Here is a 21,590-nt window from a genome sequence, read left to right as displayed (position 1 = left end):
CGCGTTAATCATCCGAGTTACATATTTTCTGATTAAATATATCCTCAAACAAAAAATACAATCACCGGTTTTGCTCGGCATAAAACGCCGAGCGGCCAGCAACAGCCAGCGCTGTTAACGTTTTAATTGATAAAGGCTGAATAGGTTTCTTGAATGGAGCGAGGTGCGTGGAAAGCGACGAGGATGATGCTGATGATGATGCTGGGAGGAGAGATTCCAGAGTGGAGCGGTGCGAGGGAAGAAACAGAGAGAGACGTGAGGTGACCTGCAGTGTGGTGAGTGGGTTAGTGGGTGGATGAGTGAATGAGTGGGCGAGTGAGTGGATGAGTCGGTGAGTAAGTGGTTGAGTGAATGAGTGGGTGAGTGAGTGAGTGAGCGTGTGTGTGCGCGAGTGAGTGCGTGAGTGGTTGGGTGAATGAGCGAATGAGTGAGTGTGTGCGTGAGTGGTTGGGTGAATGAGTAAATGAGTGAGCGTGTGTGTGCGCGAGTGAGTGCGTGAGTGGTTGGGTGAATGAGCGAATGAGTGAGTGTGTGCGTGAGTGGTTGGGTGAATGAGCGAATGAGTGAGCGTGTGTGTGCGCGAGTGAGTGCGTGAGTGGTTGGGTGAATGAGCGAATGAGTGAGTGTGTGCGTGAGTGGTTGGGTGAATGAGCGAATGAGTGAGCGTGTGTGTGCGCGAGTGAGTGCGTGAGTGGTTGGGTGAATGAGCGAATGAGTGAGCGTGTGTGTGCGCGAGTGAGTGCGTGAGTGGTTGGGTGAATGAGCGAATGAGTGAGTGTGTGCGTGAGTGAATGAGTGATTGAGTGAATGAGTGGGTGAGCGAGTGCGTGAGCGAGTGAGTGAGCGAGTGAGTATGTTGTTGTGAACTGCATTGTGGTGGTGGTTGAACACAATGCGGATGAGACATTTACCGAGAAGAGCCCATCGAAATGGGTACAGGAATCAGTAAGCAAAGTAACATTTGCAGTAACTGTACAAAAAATAAACCCGATAAAGTTGCGAGGTGACCAGCAGTAGATTCCTAAATCTATCCGTGCGGAGCTTTGCGTTTACGTCTCCTCCCTGGGCATTCTCCGGATTTCCTCCCAAACGAAGCCAACCCTGTCATCCCCAATGGAGCAAGACCCTCCTGACAAGGAGTTTTTGAGCCTCGGAAGCGTCTACAGACGGAGGCTTGGAGCGGTGATGAAGCGGTTCAGCCATCGCGCTACGAAACGCGGCCACCTGGGGTCGACTAACCCGACCACGGCTCACATCGTTTTCGCGGGCGGTATCTGAACCCGTGTCTGGGCTTCCCCTAGGTCGACTCAAGCTGACACGAGTAGAGCACCGCGCGTTGCGGTGCGTGAAGGAAGACAAAGGCGGCCGGGGGGGTTTCTGGCCGCAACGCTCGTGGCGCCGTTCACGGCCTCGAGACGGTGCTCGCTAACAGCACTTGCCGCAACAGCTTGTCGCAGCTATACGGGGGATCTTTGTCTTCGTAACCTGACATCAATGTGTGTATGTCCACGTGGTATTTAAACTGCGTCGAAGGCGAGCGGACACGTCGATCTGTTCCTCTCTACGCGATGCGCTCATCAAAGTTTCGTTCGTGACTACGGCGATTTTGGCAACGTTCGGTGAAGAACGAGAGGATTGATGATTTCTGATGATTTCTGGCGGGTCGTGGCGCCATGAGGTTCAAATGTCTCGAAACATAAGTGCGTGCATAATCATTTAGAAGCTGTCATCGATTCACTTCTGGATGAATGGGAGTTGGTGGTTGAGCCTACTTCACCGCGCTGGTGAAGTCGTATTCGTGAGTGCGTAGTGGGGCAGTGGTTCGCGCCCTCACTGGAAAACACCGGTGGCGATTTTGTTGAAACCCGGTCCTGGGCATTTAGGTCGACTCAGCCTCAAAATGAGTACCCTAGAGCGGTGTGTAGTAAACATCGGCACTGGGGAGACAAAGGCGGCCGGGCGTGGTGCTGGCCACTCACCCCCTCGTGCGTCGTGCCGACCTCCATACGTGCTCGCTAAATCGCACTTTGCCCAACAATTTATACTGCTACACGGGGGACCTTTGTCTGTTTGTACCTTTGTATATATATCTATGCATTGGTCTGTATATATGTGTGTGTAGGTATATGCACGTATGTGATATGTGTACATTCCAAGTAACGTCATATACGATCAATGTATTTGTATACGATTAAGTGTATCGATATATACAATGAATAAACAACTGACCTTAGTCCATCAGCTTGTTCACTTTTCCGGTTTCGACATTCCGGGCCTCATCAGATATGTATACAGTATATTTATGTGTTCAACGTCATATGTGTGTGTATACGCCGATGTGTATATGTAATCGATTACTATCTTCTCCGCACATGCATACACATACACTTACATTCGCCGTTATGAATTAAAGCTAATCACACAAAGAACCCCCGTATAGCCTTAGCAGACTGTTGGGGCAAGTGCCGTTAGCGCGAGCACCTGTGAAGGTAGCGATTAGGTAGCCATCAAACACGCCCCACCGCCTTTGTCTCCCCAGCGGCGACGTTTAACAACATCGCACCGGCTACTGATTTGACGTGAGGCCGGGGACCGATGCAGACAATCTTCGCCGGTGTTCACGGTGGCCGTGAGCGGGAATCGAACTCGGGTCGACGGGTCCGTAGCGCAGCGCGATAACCGCTACACTACCGCCCACACACACACACACAAAGACAAGATCCCCCGTATATCCTTAACAGACTGTTGGGGCAAGTGCTGTTAGTGAGCACCTATGAAGGCCGGCACGGCTCACGAGGGGGTAGGTGGGTGGCCAGCACCACGCCCGGCCGCCTTTGTCTCTCCAGTGGCGGCGATGTTTAGACACCGCACCAGTCACTCATTTGAGGCCGAGTCGACCTAGAGGAGGCCGAGAACCGGTTCAGATAATCGTCGCTTGTGTTGGCCGTGAGCGTGAAGCGAACTGGGGTCGACGGGTTCGTAGCGCAGCGCGCGAACCTCTATACTACCGCTCTTACACACACACACACGTACACACTACACACACACGTACACACACACACGTACACACACAAAGCCAAATATGTCCATTATAGCCATCTAGACTCTTGGGGCAAGAGCTGTTAGCGAGCACCTATCAAGGCCGACACGGCTCACAAGGCCTGCAACACACACGCCGCCCGGCCGCCTTTGTCTCCCCAGTGATATATGTTGTTGTTACGCACCATATAGACATTTAGAGGCTGAGTCCACCTAGAGGAGTTCTTGAACTGGTTTAGGTCGCCGTGAGCGAGAATTAAATTCGTGGCCGCCAGGTTTGTATCGAGGTGCCCTAACCGCACACAACAGACACACAGCACACACACAGCACACACAGCATACACACAGCACACACACACAGCACACACACAGCACACACACAGCACGCACACACAGCACGCCTACACAGCACACACACACAGCACGCACACACAGCACACACGGCACACACACACACAGCACACACACACACAGCACACACACAGCACACACACACAGCACACACAGCACACACAGCACACACACAGCACACACACACATTACACACACAGCACACACACAGCACGCACACACAGCACGCCTACACAGCACACACACACACAGCACGCACACACAGCACACACGGCACACACACACGCAGCACACACACACAGCACACACACAGCACACACACACAGCACACACAGCACACACAGCACACACACAGCACACACACACATTACACAGCACACACACAGCACACACACAGCACGCACACACAGCACGCATACACAGCACACACACACAGCACACACACACACACAGCACACACACAGCACACACACACAGCACACAGAAAACACACACACACAGCACACACACAGCACACACACACATTACACAGCACACACACAGCACACACACAGCACGCACACACAGCACGCATACACAGCACACACACACAGCACACACACACAGCACACACACACAGCACACACAGCACACAGCACACACACACAGCACACACACAGCACACACAGCACACACACAGTACACACACAGCACACACACAGCACACACACACAGCACACACAGCACACACAGCACACACACACATCACACACACACAGCACACACACAGCACACACACACACAGCACACACACATTACACACACAGCACACACACACACAGCACACACAGCACACACACAGTACACACACGCACAGCATACACACACAGCACACACACACAGCACACACACACACAGCACACACAACTCGCTGCAGTTTTCCAGGAGCCGCACGTTGCAACCGCAATGTTTCGAGAAGGAATCTCGCTGCTCTAACGGCGGAGGAGAGGCATAAAAGTTGGTGCATGGAGGAGGGAGGAGAAAGACGAGGATGGGTAAGGAGTAGGAGGAGGAGGGGGAGGGAGGAAGGGAGGGAGGGAGGTGTAGACGGTTAATCGTGTGTAAATGATGCGTGAGCCAATGCGCCTTTGTGTCGGAGCCGGGGGTCTCTCTCCTCTCGCTCACGCCTCCTGCTCCCCCCCCACCCCCAAAAAAAAAACCACAACCCCCACCCATCACTTTCCTCTTCACCAACGCGAACCTCCCCCCCCCCCCTTGCTTCCTTCCCACTCTCCGCCCCATCATTGTGCACCCCACCAACCCCACCAAGCCCTCTGTCCTCCCCTCCGACTCCTATTCACCTTAGACGATACGAGCCAGCGGCGTGCTTGGCACGGGCCCTTGTGCATGGGATTCAATGGGTGGTCCCGTCCGGAACCTCGTTGTCCCTGACGCAGTTGCACCGCCTGCACACTCGGCAGCCTACGCCCCAAACCCATCAACCCAACGGAACCCCACAAACTCACCCCCCATCCTCTCCCAGCTCCCTTCTTAGTACCAAACTCCGCTCCTAACCCCAACGAGTAGCAGCAGCAGCAGCAGCAGCTCTACCACCACCGCCTGGCACTCTACTCCATCCATCCCACACTCGTTGCCCCCCCCCCCACACCATCTCTCTCTCTCGCTCCTTCTTCCAAATATCCCGAACAGGAGGAGGAGGCTCTGCAGCTCTGCTTCCTTCCAGCGACTTCCATCGCCTCCAACCCACACCGCACCCCTCCCTCCAGGATCTCTCTCCCTCTACACCACCTCCTCCTCCTCCACTTACCCCAACCATCACCGGCACCACCCCACTCTCACCACCAAGCACATCAGCCCCCCCCCCACCTATCCCCCACCCACCCCCCACCACCCACCCCCACCACCCCCACCCCCACCCACCACACACGCTTGCACAGATTGAGTGACATTAATGGGCCTTGTAGACCGCGCCAATGATCTTCAACGGGTCCATTATTAATACTGTGGGTCTGTGGGGGGGGGGGGGGGGTGAGGAGGGGTGGGGGGGCGTCAGCGGGCAGTCCTTTATAAGGCCGGGTGCGTGTTGTGCCACTCATGATAACTGCATCGAGAGAGAGAGAGAGAGGGGGGCCCCAACTTACTCGACACTGCGGGGAACGAGCGCTGTGCAGACGCCCCCCCCCCACCTGCGCTCCCCTTTTCTCCCCCCACTCCCCCACAATAAGTAGACAGACACACAGACAGACACACAGACAGACACACAGACAGACAGGCACACAGACAGACAGACAGACACACAGACAGACACACATACACACACACAGACATACACACAGACAGACACACAGGCATACAGACAGACAGACACACAGACAGACACACACACACACACAGATAGACAGACACACAGACAGACAGACACACAGACAGACACACACAAAGATCACCCCCCGCCGCTTCCGCGGGAAGACATACACACACATATATATAAAGGCACTTACGACACGGAGATAGACAATCAGACGGGTAAGCAAAAGGAGACAGAGAGACAGACAGGACCGGCACACGTAAAGAGACACTCACAGAGAGATACGGAGAGGCACACCGACCTACAGACAGGGCGGGTATTCAGACAGACAGACACGCCAAGAAAGATACGGAGCGACAGACACTCGGGAAAAAGACGCAGTCAGACAGAGACACACAGCCGGGAAGATACTCAGAACGACACGGACGAGAACCACCACTCCTCGTGCCGCCCAGTAAAGCCTTCACAGACTTTTGGGGCAAGTGCTATTAGCGATCACCTACACAGACACACAGACGCAGTCACGCGCGCGCATAGATAGAGACACAGAGACGCGCATGCCACTGCACAAACATTAAAACAAAAACACACACACACCAAAAAAAAACCCATCTTCAACTCAAATAATTACATCTCCTCCCACCCACTCACCTTCTTGGAAAGAATAAAAAAATTATAGATATATCCGTGAGACCTCCTGCGAATTTTAGTTCGTTTCAGAACCCCCCCCCCCACACACACACACCAGGCAAAACAATGTCGACGTTCGCCAGCACCACCCATATTCTGTTCGCCGCTCAGGCCGTGGCGAGCGAACTTCAGGCGTTCAGGCCGAGCCTCTCGCTCAAGCCGTCCGGCCTCTCGTCCCTGGCCGAGATCATCACGTCGGACATACTGCACAGTTTCCTGTACGGCCGCTGGCGCAGCGCTCTCAACGAGCAGAGAGACGGCGGCGGCGTCGTTGGAGGAGGAGGAGGCGTCGTCGGAGGAGGAGGAGGCGTCGTCGGCGAGAGATCCAGCGGAGCGTTCAAGACGGCGCGCGGCATCGGCGATGCGATGGTCTCCGGCGTGCTGCCCCCGTTTAGCTTCTCGGGAGGTGAGTGATGAGTGGTGAGCCGTGTCCAGTTGCTGTGTCTGCGGCGTAGAAGGTGGGTGCTGTGTGTAGGGCACCGCGGTCGAAATCGTGGCACCTGCTGGGTCTGTCCCGGCGAACTCCTTGCCAGCTGGGGGGGGGGGGGGGGGTTCGACCGGCTTCACGTGGAACGTAACGCTGCACCTAGCCTGGCACAAGCGCCGTGGTGACGTTACCGATACTTAGTTGTTGTTGTTGTGTCTCTCTTGTGTGTGTCTCTTGTGTGTGTCTCTTGTGTGTGTCTCTTGTGTGTGTCTCAACTCGTGCAGGGGTAGCGTAACGGTTAGCGCGTTGGGATACGAACCCGGTGACCCGAGTTCGATTCCCGCTCACGGCCGACACCAGCGACGATTGTTTGAACCGGTCCTGGGCATCGACTAGGTCGACTCAGCCTCAAATGAGTACCTGGTGTGGTGTGTAAAATATCACCACTGGGGAGACAAAGACGGTCTTCATAGGTGCTCGCTAACAGCACTTGCCCCAACAGTCTGCTAAGGCTATACGGGGGATCTGTGTCTTTGTCCTGCACTTGCCCCAACAGTCTGCTGAGGCTATACGGGGGATCTATATCTTTGTATTGCACTTGCCCCAACAGTCTGCTAAGGCTATACGGGGGATCTGTGTCTTTGTCTTGCCCCAACAGTCTGCTAAGGCTATACGGGGGATCTGTGTCTTTGTCCTGCACTTGCCCCAACAGTCTGCTGAGGCTATACGGGGGATCTGTGTCTTTGTCCTGCACTTGCCCCAACAGTCTGCTGAGGCTATACGGGGGATCTATATCTTTGTATTGCACTTGCCCCAACAGTCTGCTAAGGCTATACGGGGGATCTGTGTCTTTGTCTTGCCCCAACAGTCTGCTAAGGCTATACGGGGGATCTGTGTCTTTGTCCTGCACTTGCCCCAACAGTCTGCTGAGGCTATACGGGAGATCTGTGTCTTTGTCCTGCACTTGCCCCAACAGTCTGCTAAGGCTATCCGGGGGGAGGGGTCTCTTTGTCTGTGTGTGTCTCTGTAGGTGACATGAGTGTGCGCCTCTTTGTGAGTCTGTGAAGATGTTCTCTGCCATGATGATGATGATGACTTTGTGGGATAACGATGCGACGTTACATTGTCAGCAGCGATCGTTGCGGCAATTTCGCCACCACGAGCAACATCAATATCACCACCACCACCATCATCGGCACTAACATTACCACCACCAGCAACCGTAGAACAACATCTGTAGCCGGGCGAAACATTTTCAGATTCGTACCACGAATGTGGAAGCCGCTTTTATATTTGAGCAATGAAGATCGATACATTTCATACAGCCACGCATACAATAATATGAAGGGGAAAAAAATTCGCTGAGATTTTATTATTTTTCATTGAATGATTTGACTTCGATGTCAATTTTTTTTACTGTCAAATTGTACAACTCGTCTCCCATCAACTTGTGAACCGATGATCATAGCACACGTCTGCGTCTCGCCATCGCCATCGTCATCTTCATCATCGTTGTCGTATCCCTCCTCTGTCAAGTTCCTGAGTGCAAATTGAAGGCTCGCGATTGCATTCAACGCGACCTCTTTGGAGCGAGTCCAAAAGTTCCTCCACCGAACGTGGAGCGAACTCGCTCCCGCCTTCGCCATTTCACTTTGGTCTCTTTCTGTTTCCTACATTTTTTTGCCTACGATCCCGGCGAAAAAAGGTAGCAATTGAGTGAAAACGGTGGCCGGGGAAATGTATGTACATTTCTATGTTTTTTCGGACTAAAAATCACGACGTGAACGTGATCCGTTCCAGACGTTGATATCCGCAGACGCTGTGGATTGTAACAACATCAGCATCGACATGTTTGGATTTTTTAAAAAATTGATTCACATTTAAACACGTGTTCAACTGACATAAAGAACAAAAACAGCGTGTCCTTTATGACATCGTCAGCAGCTTCAATGCACCTTTGCTTTGTTCGTACCCAGACAAAGCTTCACCGAGTCTCACGACTCTCATTAAGAGGGTCCTGCCGTCACGTGTCTGACACGTTCCCACTTTAATTCGCGTTGTGTCATCACATCTGTCGAGTTTTAACGATCAGAACGTGGCCTGATCAGTCGACTGAGCGGAATGAATCTTTGATTTCACTTACATATATAAGTATATTTGTATTCACATGTACGGGTATGTACACTGATATACTACATTTATATACTGCATTTATATACTGCATTTATATACTGCATTTATATACTGCATTTATATACCGCATTTATATACTGCATTTATATACCGCATTTATATACTGCATTTATATACTGCATTTATATACTGCATTTATATACTGCATTTATATACTGCATTTATATACTGCATTTATATACTGCATTTATATACTGCATTTATATACTGCATTTATATACTGTATTGACGGCGGCAACCTGAGTTCGATCCCGAGCCAGGGCTGACATCAGTGGCGAGTGATATCTACATTCATCTGAATCCGTCCTGATCCAATCCACCACCCGCCCCCCACTACGCTTCACAAACCCGCACTGAGCAGTGTGGTGAAGTATGGTCAAACAACTAAAGTTGATGATGATGATGCCGATGGCCATGATGATGGCGATGATGATGGCGATGATGATGATGGCGATGATGATGGCGATGATGATGATGCTGATGGCGGCGATGATGATGATGCCGACGATGATGATAATTTTCTTCCTCTGGTGGTAGTGGTATTGATGCATATTTATACAAATGACGTCAATTGATTCATCACCGTTCCATTCATCACCGTTCCATTCGCATTGACTTTAAAACAACAAACGCTTCCACGCAGCCAAGTTAAACCCGTAGGATTTCCTCGGCAATCCAAGGTACGATCCGTGTCTGTGTCTGGGTAAAGCCAACGTGGTCGTTGATGCCACAACATTCAGTCTGGGTCACTTTTGATAAAAAAAAAAATCCTGAACGCAATGAAAAAACCCCAAAAGACTTCACACAAATCAAGTAACCATTGGCCCCCCCACGGAGAGTTCTTCCCCTCCAACACTTAGCCCCCCACCCCACCCACCCCACCACCCTCATCCAAGGCCTCAATTCTCCACCCATCCCCAACTTTCAACCATGAAAAGTAACAAATTAAGTGGCACAATAGCGCTAATTGGGGCGCTCTGCACGCTTCGTCCAATACTCATTGACTGTAAGGCACGGATGAAGGGGCAGTGTTTGTAGAAGGTGGAGGAGGGGGGGGGGCAAGTGGGGTGAGAAGGGGGGGGGGTAGGAGGAGGATGGGATTGGGGAGGGGTTGGGTCAGAATTCAATACGAATCGTGCAATTCCCATCGCCATAGCGTCTCGTCCCCTTTCTCCACCGCGTCCACAGTTTCTGTGATCGCACGATTTTACCACCAAGCTAAGCAGGCATTTAGGCCGGGGATGGGTGATCACTCACCGCCCCCCCCCCCCCGCCCACCTATCAACGGGGAGGGGGGTCGACAGGGTAGTAAGATGCAAAGCTGCGTTGCACTTCTTTGAACAGCGTTCACGTGTTGTGACTCCCCCGTCTGCACCGACGATTCACCGATTCGGTGCGCGGTGAAGTGTGGAGCCCTCGCTGGTCGCGTGGGGGAGCGCCTGGCGCGGTGCGTAAACATCGCCACTGGGGGAGACAAAGACGGCCGGGACGTGGAGCTGTTCAGCCACCCCCTCGTGTACCGTGACAGCTTTCGTAGGTGCTACTCGCATACAGCACTTGCCCCAACAGTCTGTTAAGGCTTTACGGGGGAACTTTGTATTTTGTCTGTGTATATATATAATGTGATTCATCAGTTCTCTTATCGATATACTGCTGGATGAAGGCCTGATCATAACAGCAGTCCCCCGCTTCTGTAGCGTAATTTATCCACCTCCTCTCAACGTGGTGTGATTGGTTTTATATATGCGTGTGCATTTCATGTACGCGCATGCATGGACGAACTATGTGTATTTGGCTCAATAGATGCTCGCTAACACTGCAGTTATTTTCCAGAGCGTCATATAATCGGCATAAAACGATACAGTATATGGATATGAAAGCAAAATTGTTATTTAGAGATTCAAAAACTCGTTAAATTGTTAAAGCGGATTTCAAGTAACGTTTATCCAATTCGATCCCTAATTTATAAGTTACGTGCACGCGAAATTCTGTTTATTGGGTCGCCAAATAACTAGAGATGATGACTGTATATTTTGTACGCACACGCTGTATGTAATAGGTGCTCGCGAACAATTCATATGAATGGATTTTCAATTAAAACTCGGGGCAATTGCTAAACTTGTTACACCCGTATTCACTACATCATCATCATCACCAATCCACTGCTCGATTAAGGCATCCCCAAACGGTCACCGCCTCTCACGATCTTACAAAGACAAAGGGATCCCCCCCCCGTATAGCCTTCACATACGTGTGGGGCAAGTGCCGTTACCGATCACCTATTAAGGCCGGCGATGTTTCAGATCGAAATCAGTTACTGAGTCTACTCAGGACCGGTTCAGATAATCGTCGCTGGTGTTGGCCGTGAGCAGGAAACGAACTCGGGTCGTCTGATTCGCACACACACACACGTGTGTGTGTGTAAAACGATGCGTTTCCCCTACGATATCCGACGTTATGCGCTGCACCTGCTCGACACAAAAACGTCGGACATCGCGGCTGAACAACAGCCGATTGCGACCAGGAAACAGCGGAGAGAAACACAGCTGCACATCCGCGAACAATTTGTCTTAATAGGTGCTCGCAAACTGAACAATAATGTTCACTTCGTTAAACTAGATGGAATTCGAATGGGGCTTATCTATAGGGATAAGAGCCGTTTTACTTATTCGCTAAAAATGCGTTTAGTGGAATGAAATATACTTACACACATGTGTACATGTGTGTAAGTATATTTAACGAAACGAAACAGGTTGATTTCTCCACAAATCTGGCTCTTGCCTGATGAAGCTGGTTGTAATTACTGTCGAAACGTCGTACTCAGATTGTAAATGTTGTGGCTTGGCTCTCCAACACACCGATTAGTGCTGTACTAGTATACTACACTATACACTACACTACACTACAACTACTAGTGCTGTACTAGTGACGAATTGGCCACGTTCTGTTTACGTGACAACCCTTACTAGCTGGCTGTGTCGGGTGGTGGTGGGTTTAACGACACATTTATATATTGACTCGATCTAACCCAAAAAACCTCTATTATGGATGATATTGGTCGCGAAAGCCTTTGTGTTAAACATGTGTTGATGTTTTATAATCATTGCGTGATACACATTAAAACGTGTAACGCAATGGATTTTACAGATATATTTCTATTTGTTTTAAATTCTAATACAATCAGCTTATTGTATAAAATAACAATCTGTTAATAAAAAAAGCACCACTTACATATGTATTCGTGTTAATACATTGCCAGATATAGTATATGCCATACGTATGTTGAACTTCTTTCGCACCGTACGTAGACAAGCGTGCTAATTGGATGTGCGTGTGGGGAGCGGTGGCGCAGTGGTTAGCGCACCGCGCAGCCCGAGTTTTAAATGAGCACCTGGTGCGGGGAGACAAAGGCGGCCGGGCATGGATAGTACTGGCTCCGTCGCTCTTAATAGGTGCTCGCTAACTGCACTTGCCCCAACAGTGTGTATGCCTACACGGGGGACATTTAGCTTGTGTGTGTGAACAAGGCGCGTGTTTGTATGTGTATATACATACATAAAACAAACGCACATTACATCCGACATCCTAGGTATATATAGTATGCACGCATAACTAGATTACATATACATAGACGCACACACATGTATATATATGTAGGTGTGTGTGTTTTTATATAGATATGGGGAGCGGTGGTGCAGCGGTTAGCGCGCCGTGCTACGAACCCGGCGACCCGAGTTCGATTCCCGCTCACGGCCAGCACCAGTGACGAGTCTCTAAACGGGTCCCGAGCCTCCCCTAGGTCGACTCAGCCTCAAATTTGTACGTGGTACAGGGTGTGTGGTAAATATCGCCGCTGGAGAGACAAAGGCGGTCGGGCGTGGTGTTGGCCCACGCCATCCTCTCTCTCTCTCGTGTGCCGTTAATAGGTCCTACAGCACTTGCCCCAAAGTCTGTGAAAGGCTACGCGGGGGATCTTTGTCTGCGTGAGATGTTTACTATACTTCAATTAACTAATGTTGATAGAGGTGTAAAGTCGATTGCATCATGCCGCATTTTACATTTCAACCATTGTTAATCATCTAGGCGTAATGCCAGTACAATTGTCCCGTATTTAACCGGCTGAGAGCTAATTTTTTTAAACCGATTGATCATCATCATCAACAGCCATGGCCAATCCCCTGCTGGATGAAGGCCTCCCCAATCGATCTCTCCGCACTCCAAAGACGAATACAAAGATCCCCCGTGTAGCCTTTGACAGACTGTTGGGGCAAGTGCTGTGTGCGAGTGGAACCTTTGAAGGCCGGCACGGCACACGAGGGGGTGGGGTGGCCAGAGACACGCCCGGCCGCCTTTGTCTCCCCAGCGGCGATGTTCAGATAATCGTCACTGGTGGTGGTGGCCGCGAGCGGGGAACGAATTTGGGTCGCCGGGTTCGTAGCGCAGCGCGCTAACCGCTGCACCACCGCTCCTCGCTCGCACTCACTGAGTCGCACGCTCATTCTAACGCGCTCGCCACGCTCTCACACACTGACTGAGACACACACGGTCACTTGCGTGTGTGTGTGTGAAGGCGTGCACACACACAAACACACTTGCACGCACACACAATTGCACACACACGCGCGCGCTCACATTTTCACACCGTCACTTACGCACTCACACACACACTTGCACACACACTTGCACACACACACACACACTTGCACACACTCATACTTGCACACTCACACACACACACATGGACACACACGCATTTTATTTTCTTGCCGTAACGCGCTGTGGCAGGCGTATCAGCAGCAGTTCGTGGGAAAAGTAGCGAGAGGGAGGAACAGCAACAGCAGCCCTAGCAACAGCAGCCCTAGCAACAGCAGTCCTAGCAACAGCAGCCCCAGCAACAGCAGTCCCTAGCAACAGCAGTTCCTAGCAACAGCAGCCCTAGCAACAGCAGTCTTAGCAACTGCAGCCCCAGCAACAGCAGCCCTAGCAACAGCAGTCCTAGCAACAGCAGCCCTAGCAACAGCAGTCCTAGCAACAGCAGCCCCAGCAACATCAGTCCGAGCAACAGCAGTCCTAGCAACAGCAGTCCCTAGCAACAGCAGCCCCAGCAACAGCAGTCCTAGCAACAGCAGCCCTAGCAACAGCAGTCCCTAGCAACAGCAGTCCCTAGCAATAGCAGCCCCAGCAATAGCAGCCCTATCAACAGCAGGCCTAGCAACAGCAGTCCTAGCAACAGCAGCCCTAGCATCAGCAGTCCTAGCAACAGCAGTCCTAGCAACAGCAGTCCTAGCAACAGCAGTCCTAGCAACAGCACTCCTAGCAACAGCAGCCCCAGTAACAGCAGTCCTAGCAACAGCAGCCCCAGCAACAGCAGTTCTAGCAACAGCAGTCCCAGCAACAGCAATCCCTAGCAACAGCAGTCCTAGCAACAGCAGCCCCAGCAACAGCAGTCCTAGCAACAGCAGCCCCAGCAACAGCAGTCCTAGCAACAGCAGCCCCAGCAACAGCAGTTCTAGCAACAGCAGTCCCAGCAACAGCAATCCCTAGCAACAGCAGCCCTAGCAACAGCAGGCCTAGCAACAGCAGTCCTAGCAACAGCAGTCCTAGCAACAGCAGTCCTAGCAACAGCAGCCCTAGCAATAGCAGTCCTAGCAACAGCAGTCAGCAACAGCAGCCCTAGCAACAGCAGCCCTAGCAACAGCAGCCCTAGCAACAGCAGCCCTAGCAACAGCAGTTATAGCAACAGCAGTCCTAGCAACAGCAGGCCTAGCAACAGCAGGCCTAGCAACAGCAGTCTTAGCAACAGCAGCCCTAGCAACAGCACTCCTAGCAACAGCAGCCTTAGCAACAGCAGCCCCAGCAACAACAGCCCTAGCAACAGCAGTCCTAGCAACAGCAGCCCCAGCAACAGCAGTTCTAGCAACAGCAGTCCCAGCAACAGCAATCCCTAGCAACAGCAGCCCTAGCAACAGCAGGCCTAGCAACAGCAGCCCCAGCAACAGCAGTCCTAGCAACAGCAGCCCCTAGCAACAGCAGCCCCATCACCAGCAGCCCTAGCAACAGCAGCCCCATCAACAATCAGAGCACCCAGCAACAGAAGTTGAGTTGTCAGGTCCACACGGCGTACATCCGTTTCAATGCGGGCAACAACAACAACAATGTGTTTGTGTTTCTCTCCCTTGTGATGGCACTCTGTAGGGGCACGGGGTGACCAGTAAGGTCTGATTCGGTCTGTAATGATGTCGGGCACTGACCAAGGGGTTTGACAGCTTTGATGACATTACAACAACCTACACCCCCCCGCCTACCTCTGCGCCGAAGATAAACTCACCTTGGGATTTGTTCTGCGACCCGCGTGTGAGTTTCTGCGTTTCTCTCTCCTGGGCATCCCCGCTGTAGGTCGACTCAGCCTTAAATCAGTACAAAACAAAACAAAATCAGGACTTTTATGAGAGAGACAAAGACGGCCGGGCTTGATACTGACCACGCCACCGCAACCCCCCTATTGTGCGCCGTTCATAGCCGCCTGCTAACGGGCACTTGCCCCAGCAGCTTGTGTTAGCCTATCCGGGTTACCTTTGTATCTATAATTTAAAGCCCCACTAACCCCCCGCCGGAATGATGAATGGCGGTCGCATTCCTCTAGGCAATACGTGGCGAGTGCGTGCACCGTGTGAATTTATAGGCATTAATTCGTGACGAGAAAGCGTGCAGCTCTTTTCTGTAACAAAAACGTGGGCTTTAAAAATAAAGAAAAAAAAGTTGGGGTAGGAGGGGGACAAGAGAAGTTGGGGGGAGGGTACGGGCGGAGAGTTTGAGGTATGAAATGGGATTTAAATGCCGTCGTTTGAGCGCTGCTTGGCGCTGATGTGAATGCTCAGCCGTGTGGTCCGAAAGCGATTATCCCGGGCGGCCGCGTTCTCACTCGCTCGGCGTGCGAGAGTTGCGAGCGAGTGTGTGAGTGTGTGTGTGAGTGTGTGTGTAAGTGTGTGAGTGAGAGTGTGTGAGAGTGTGTGTGAGAGTGAGAGTGTGTGTGAGAGTGTGTGTGAGAGTGTGTGTGTGAGAGTGTGTGTGTGTGAGAGTGTGTGTGTGTGAGAGTGTGTGTGTGTGAGAGTGAGTGTGTGAGAGTGTGTGAATGTGTGAGTGTGTGAGTGTGAGAGTGAGTGTGTGAGACTGTGTGAGTGTGTGAGTGAGACTGTGTGAGTGTGAGAGTGTGTGTGTGAGACTGTGTGAGTGTGAGAGTGTGTGTGTGAGTGTGTGTGAGACTGTGTGAGTGTGTGTGAGTGTGTTTGAGAGTGTGTGTGTGTGAGAGTGTGAGACTGTGTGTGTGAGAGTGTGAGAGTATGAGAGTGAGTGTGTGTGTGAGTGAGTGTGTGTGTGAGTGTGTGTGTGAGTGTGTGTGAGTGTGTGAGTGTGAGAGTGTGTGTGAGTGTGTGAGAGTGTGTGAGTGTGTGTGTGAGAGTGTGTGAGACTGTGTGAGTGTGAGAGTGTGTGTGTGTGAGACTGTGTGAGTGTGTGTGTGTGAGACTGTGTGAGTGTGAGACTGTGTGAGTGTGTGTGAGAGTGTGTGAGTGTGTGAGTGAGTGTGTGAGTGTGTGTGTGAGACTGTGTCAGTGTGAGAGTGTGTGTGAGTGTGTGACTGTGTGAGTGTGTGAGAGTGTGTGAGTGTGTGTGAGACTGTGTAAATGTGTGAGAGTGTGTGAGTGTGTGTGAGACTGTGTGAATGTGTGAGTCTGAGAGTGGATCGTACGGTCTCGGCTCATTAAAGCGCATTACGATTTCATTGAGGGTTAGTGACGCACCGGGGTGGGGGGGGGGGGTGACAGGCGCATGGGATCGGAGTGAGGTTACAGGGTGTATAGACCGCGAGACAGAGAGACTCGCCGATTGCACTTTCATCGTCATCATTGTCATCATCATCTTCATCATCACCATCATCACCATCTTCATCATCACCATCATCGTCGTCATCATCGTCATCATCACCATCATCTTTGTCATTATCACCATCATCGTCATCATCATTACCATCGTCGTCATCATCGTCGTCGTCATCATCATCATCGTCGTCATCATCACCATCATCGTCATCATCATTACCATCGTCGTCATCATCGTCGTCATTATCGTCGTCGTCGTCGTCATCATCATCACCATCATCGTCGTCATCATCACCCTCATCGTCATCATCGTCGTCATCATCATCATCATCGTCATCATCACCATCATCATCATCTTCGTCATCATCATCACCATCATCGTCGTTATCATCACCATCATCGTCATCATCATCGTCGTCATCATCATCATCGTCGTCATCATCACCATCATCGTTGTCGTCATCATCGTCATCACCATCCATACGCACACGCAGACACACACGTGGACACGCAGGGATAACAAAGACAAAGACCCCCCTCCCCCCGGTATAGCCTCTACAGACTTGTGGGCCTGAAGCCTTGCCTTCTCTCACAGGCGCTTCTCGCTCACAGCACTTGCCTCAACAGCCTGTTGGGACTGCATGGGGGATCTTGTCTGGTCTGCTCACGTAGTATGCATGTCTCTTGAACTTCTTTCGCGCCGTACGTAGCCAACCGTGCCCATCGGAGGTGCGGGGAAGGACCGTTCAGTGCACCTACCGTGGCACAAGCGCCGTGGTGATGTTTGCTGCTGTTGTTGTTGATGTTGTTGTTGTTGGTCACGCAGGAGTCGCCACTTTGGCCAAGCTGGACAAGATGTCGAGTTTGGCTCTTCCTGCCGAGCTCACGGTGGCGCCAAGCTCCGTGCCCGGGGAAGACCTGGGCATCTACACGAGGACCTGGATCAAGCAGGGGACCGAGATGGGACCTTTCACGGGCAAGATGATTCCCCCGGACGGTGTAGACATCTTCAAGAACAACAACCTCATGTGGGAGGTTAGTTCGCTCGAGTGCCCAGATGGAGCCGTGAAACCGGGGCATTGCTACGGGTGGCTGAGATAAATTATAAACTAAACTTAGTTTTGTTTTTTTAACCAGGTTAAGGTTTTACTCAGTTATGTAGCTTTCTTTTTGTTCAGAAGCGACCCTGGCCACAGATGAGAGCTCCAACAAAGTCTCTTAACATCGTGTGGACATTTATAGCAGCCGAAGACTCTGATCGCGTGTTTCTAAGTGTAGAGGGGAAAACGGGATGACCTGGAAAAACGGGACCACGGGGAGAGAGACTTCGACAAAGTCCAAATATACAGCAGCAGGCGTCAGGGTCGGGATCGAACCTACGACCTCCTGTAGACCAGGCGAGGTAGTTAACATCTTCTAGCCACCGGGATGATGATGATCAGAGAGACACGCAAACTCCAAATATACAGCAGCAGGCTTCAGGGTCGGGATCGAACCCACGACCTCCTGTAGACCAGGCGAGGTAGTTAACATCTCAAGAATCGCTTCCACGTTTACTCTCCAACAAGGCCCCCCGATATCTTCGGATCGTCTTCTTCTAATGATAGATGTCTTTAGATTATTTTGATTATTTGGTTGCTATAAATTTCCACGTGATATTTAAGCCACTTCGTTGAGCTATCATCTGTGGTCAGATCGCTTCTGAAAAAAAAAATCTGATAGCTCAGGGGGCCTTTACTGGTAAAATAAAATTAATTAAAAAAATTATATAATTTTATTTGCTTAACTTTCCTATACTTTGCACTCCTATCGCGTTGTCTACTGTGTATTGTTGTTGTTGCTGTAACTTTCTGACCCGCCCCTACCGGACATCTGTAAAAAAAGAGCTTCATAGCTCATCGGATTTCCTCCTCCAGTCTAACTACATATTCAGATTCTGAGTACTCGCAGGTCAAGGTTCATTTTCTGGGGTGATCGGGATGGTTTTTTTTGCCTGCACATCGCAGCTCCCAGACTCCAGAAACGAACGCTCGCAAGGCTCGTTAGGTCCCGTCTCTAAAAATCTCACCTCTTTAAATTGTTCCTTTACCACCACCCCACCCCCACCCCCCGGTTCTGACCGTCCGCCCTGCAGGGTCTGTTTATTTCCTGCCTGGTGGGATCTGCGGATGAAATGCGCCTCACAAATGTAAATTACGATTACGGCGGCAGTTCTGCAGTGACAACTTCCGGGGGACTTACTCTGACGCAGGGTGATGTGCACCTGGCTGAGGTTGTTCCAAATAGAAATCGCTTGGGGGGGAGGGGGGGCGGGGGGCTTCGTCCAGCAGTGGATCGAGCGTGGCTGATTGATGATGATGATGATGAAGTGCGAATGACGATTATCATCATACCTGACAATCACGATGATGATAACCATGGCTGATGATGACCATCATGGATGATGATGATGATGATCACAAGATGATGATCATCATCATGGCCGTCGATGATGACGATCGTGGCTGACGATCGCTTATGATGATCACGACTGGTAGATGATGATCATGTTGATGATGACCATCATAACTCGCGATGATGACGATGTCCTCGCCAGGTGTTCAACGAGGATGGCACGGTGCGTCACTTTGTGGACGCGAGCCAGGACAACCACCGCAGCTGGATGACTTACATCCGTTGTGCGCGTAACGAGCAGGAGCAGAACCTGGAGGTGGTGCAGATCGGCAACAGCATCTACTACAAGGCCCTGGAGGTGGGCGCAGAGGCGGAGGAGAGTGACGGGGAGAGATGATGACGGAGAGATGATGACGGAGAGATGATGATGGAGAGAGATGATGATGGAGAGAGATGATGACGGAGAGAAATGATGGTTGAGAGAGATGATGGTTGAGAGATGGAGAGAAATAGAGAGAGGTGATGATGATGGAGAGATGATGGTTGAGAGATGATGACGGAGAGATGACGGAGAGAGATGATGGTTGAGAGATGGAGAGATGATGATGGAGAGAGATGATGATGATGGAGAGATGAAGAGAGATTGAGAGATGATGGAGATAGATGATGATGGATAGATGGAGAGAGATAGAGATTTAGATGGATTGAGAAAGATGATGCAGAGAGATTATGAAGAGGGATGATGGAGAGAGATGGAGAGATGACGGAGAGAGATGATGGTTGAGAGATGGAGAGAAATAGATAGAGATGCAGATAGATGATGATGGAGAGAGATGATGATGACGGAGAGAGATGACAGAGAGAGATGATGATGATGGAGAGAGATTGAGAGAGATTATGAAGACGGATGATGGAGAGAGATGATTGAGTGAATGGATGAGTGGGTAAAATAAGTGGGTGAGTGAGTGAATGGGTGGGTGAGTGAATGAATGAGTGGGTGAATTTGTGGGAGAGTATGTGCGTGAGTGAGTGAATGGGTGAATGAGTGGGTAGCTATGTGGGTGAATTGATTAGTGAATGGATGAATGAGTGAATGAATGAGTTGGTGAATTCGTGGGAGAGTATGTGCGTGAGTGAGTGGGTGAATGAGTGGGTAGCTGGGTGGGTAAATTGATTAGTGGATGGGTGAGTGAGTGAATGCATGAGTTGGTGAATTCGTGGGTGAGTATGTGCATGAGTGAGTTGGTGGGTGAATGAGTGGGTATCTGGGTGGGTGAATTAATTAGTGGATGAGTGAGTGAATGAATGAGTTGGTGAATTCGTGGCTATGTGCGTGAGTGAGTGGGTGGGTGAATGAGTGGGTATCTGGGTGGGTGAATTAATTAGTGGATGAGTGAGTGAATGAATGAGTTGGTGAATTCGTGGCTATGTGCGTGAGTGAGTGGGTGGGTGAATGAGTGGGTATCTGGGTGGGTGAATTAATTAGTGGATGAGTGAGTGAATGAATGAGTTGGTGAATTCGTGGCTATGTGCGTGAGTGAGTGGGTGGGTGAATGAGTGGGTATCTGGGTGGGTGAATTAATAGTGGATGGGTGAGTGAGTGAATGAGTGAGTTGGCGAGTGAGTGATTAGGTAAGTTCAAGCTACAATTTTTACTTTACTTAACCAGCTGAGAAATTCACAGCGACCAGGATGAGTATTCGTTTACAGGAGTGACTTAGTTCACCAAAGCAAACCTTCAACCTCACGTCAAAACCTCCGTGAACGGACAGCTAGCCGATCAGACCATTAGACCATTCCTATCTTACAATAACAATAATAATACAATGTACATGTGTAAAGCGGCTCATTTCATCCGCAGATCCTAATGGACCACTGTGTATGGAAAGCCAGGAAATACACAGAATTTCAAGACAGGACCTAAACAATATACCTGGTCAACAAAAACAAAAAATTCTGGCCTGGACTTTTGCAGCTGTTTTAGACTAATTTCAGGGTGCTGATTCCAAATCTGATCTCAGATTTGCTCCATCACATCTCATTTTTATGCTATAGGCATTCCACATTTTCATTGATTTTACCCGAAATTAACTCTGTCACTTATGATTGCAAGTTGTTGCGAGTCAGTGACTGCTTTAGTGTTAAAATATGGTGCTGTATTTTTAGGATAGTGTGTTGATAATTTCATTTTATGTAGATATCCACATTTATATAATATTTTTCTTCTGCAGTTTTTATTGAAAATGCAATATTTGATATCTCAAAAACCTAATGTGATAGACAAAAACTGATGCCAGATTTGGAATCAGCA

At 50.5% G+C, this 21,590-nt stretch overlaps 1 protein-coding gene across 2 annotated transcripts in view; it reads left to right on the top strand.

Annotated features, from left to right (window-relative positions):
* The first annotated feature begins 5,620 nt into the window (after positions 1–5,620).
* The window catches only part of PRDM12 (PR/SET domain 12), a 144,166-nt gene continuing 128,196 nt past the window's right edge, over positions 5,621–21,590 (top strand). For both annotated transcript variants that reach the window (XR_009756609.1, XM_061571667.1), the window contains exons 1-3: positions 5,621–6,794; positions 17,712–17,920; positions 19,482–19,637. Coding sequence is in view for 1 of the 2 variants with exons in the window: in XM_061571667.1 (XP_061427651.1) it covers positions 6,455–6,794; positions 17,712–17,920; positions 19,482–19,637 (705 nt within the window). In the remaining variant the exon portion in view is untranslated. The remainder of the gene's footprint in view (positions 6,795–17,711; positions 17,921–19,481; positions 19,638–21,590) is intronic.

This window comes from Lethenteron reissneri, chromosome 48 (assembly GCF_015708825.2).
Source record: "Lethenteron reissneri isolate LAM-NWPU_2019-01 chromosome 48, ASM1570882v1, whole genome shotgun sequence".
Taxonomy (NCBI): Eukaryota; Metazoa; Chordata; class Hyperoartia; order Petromyzontiformes; family Petromyzontidae; genus Lethenteron; species Lethenteron reissneri.
The sequence above is the reverse complement of the archived record's forward strand: the minus strand, read 5'-3'. Positions and strand labels throughout refer to the sequence as shown.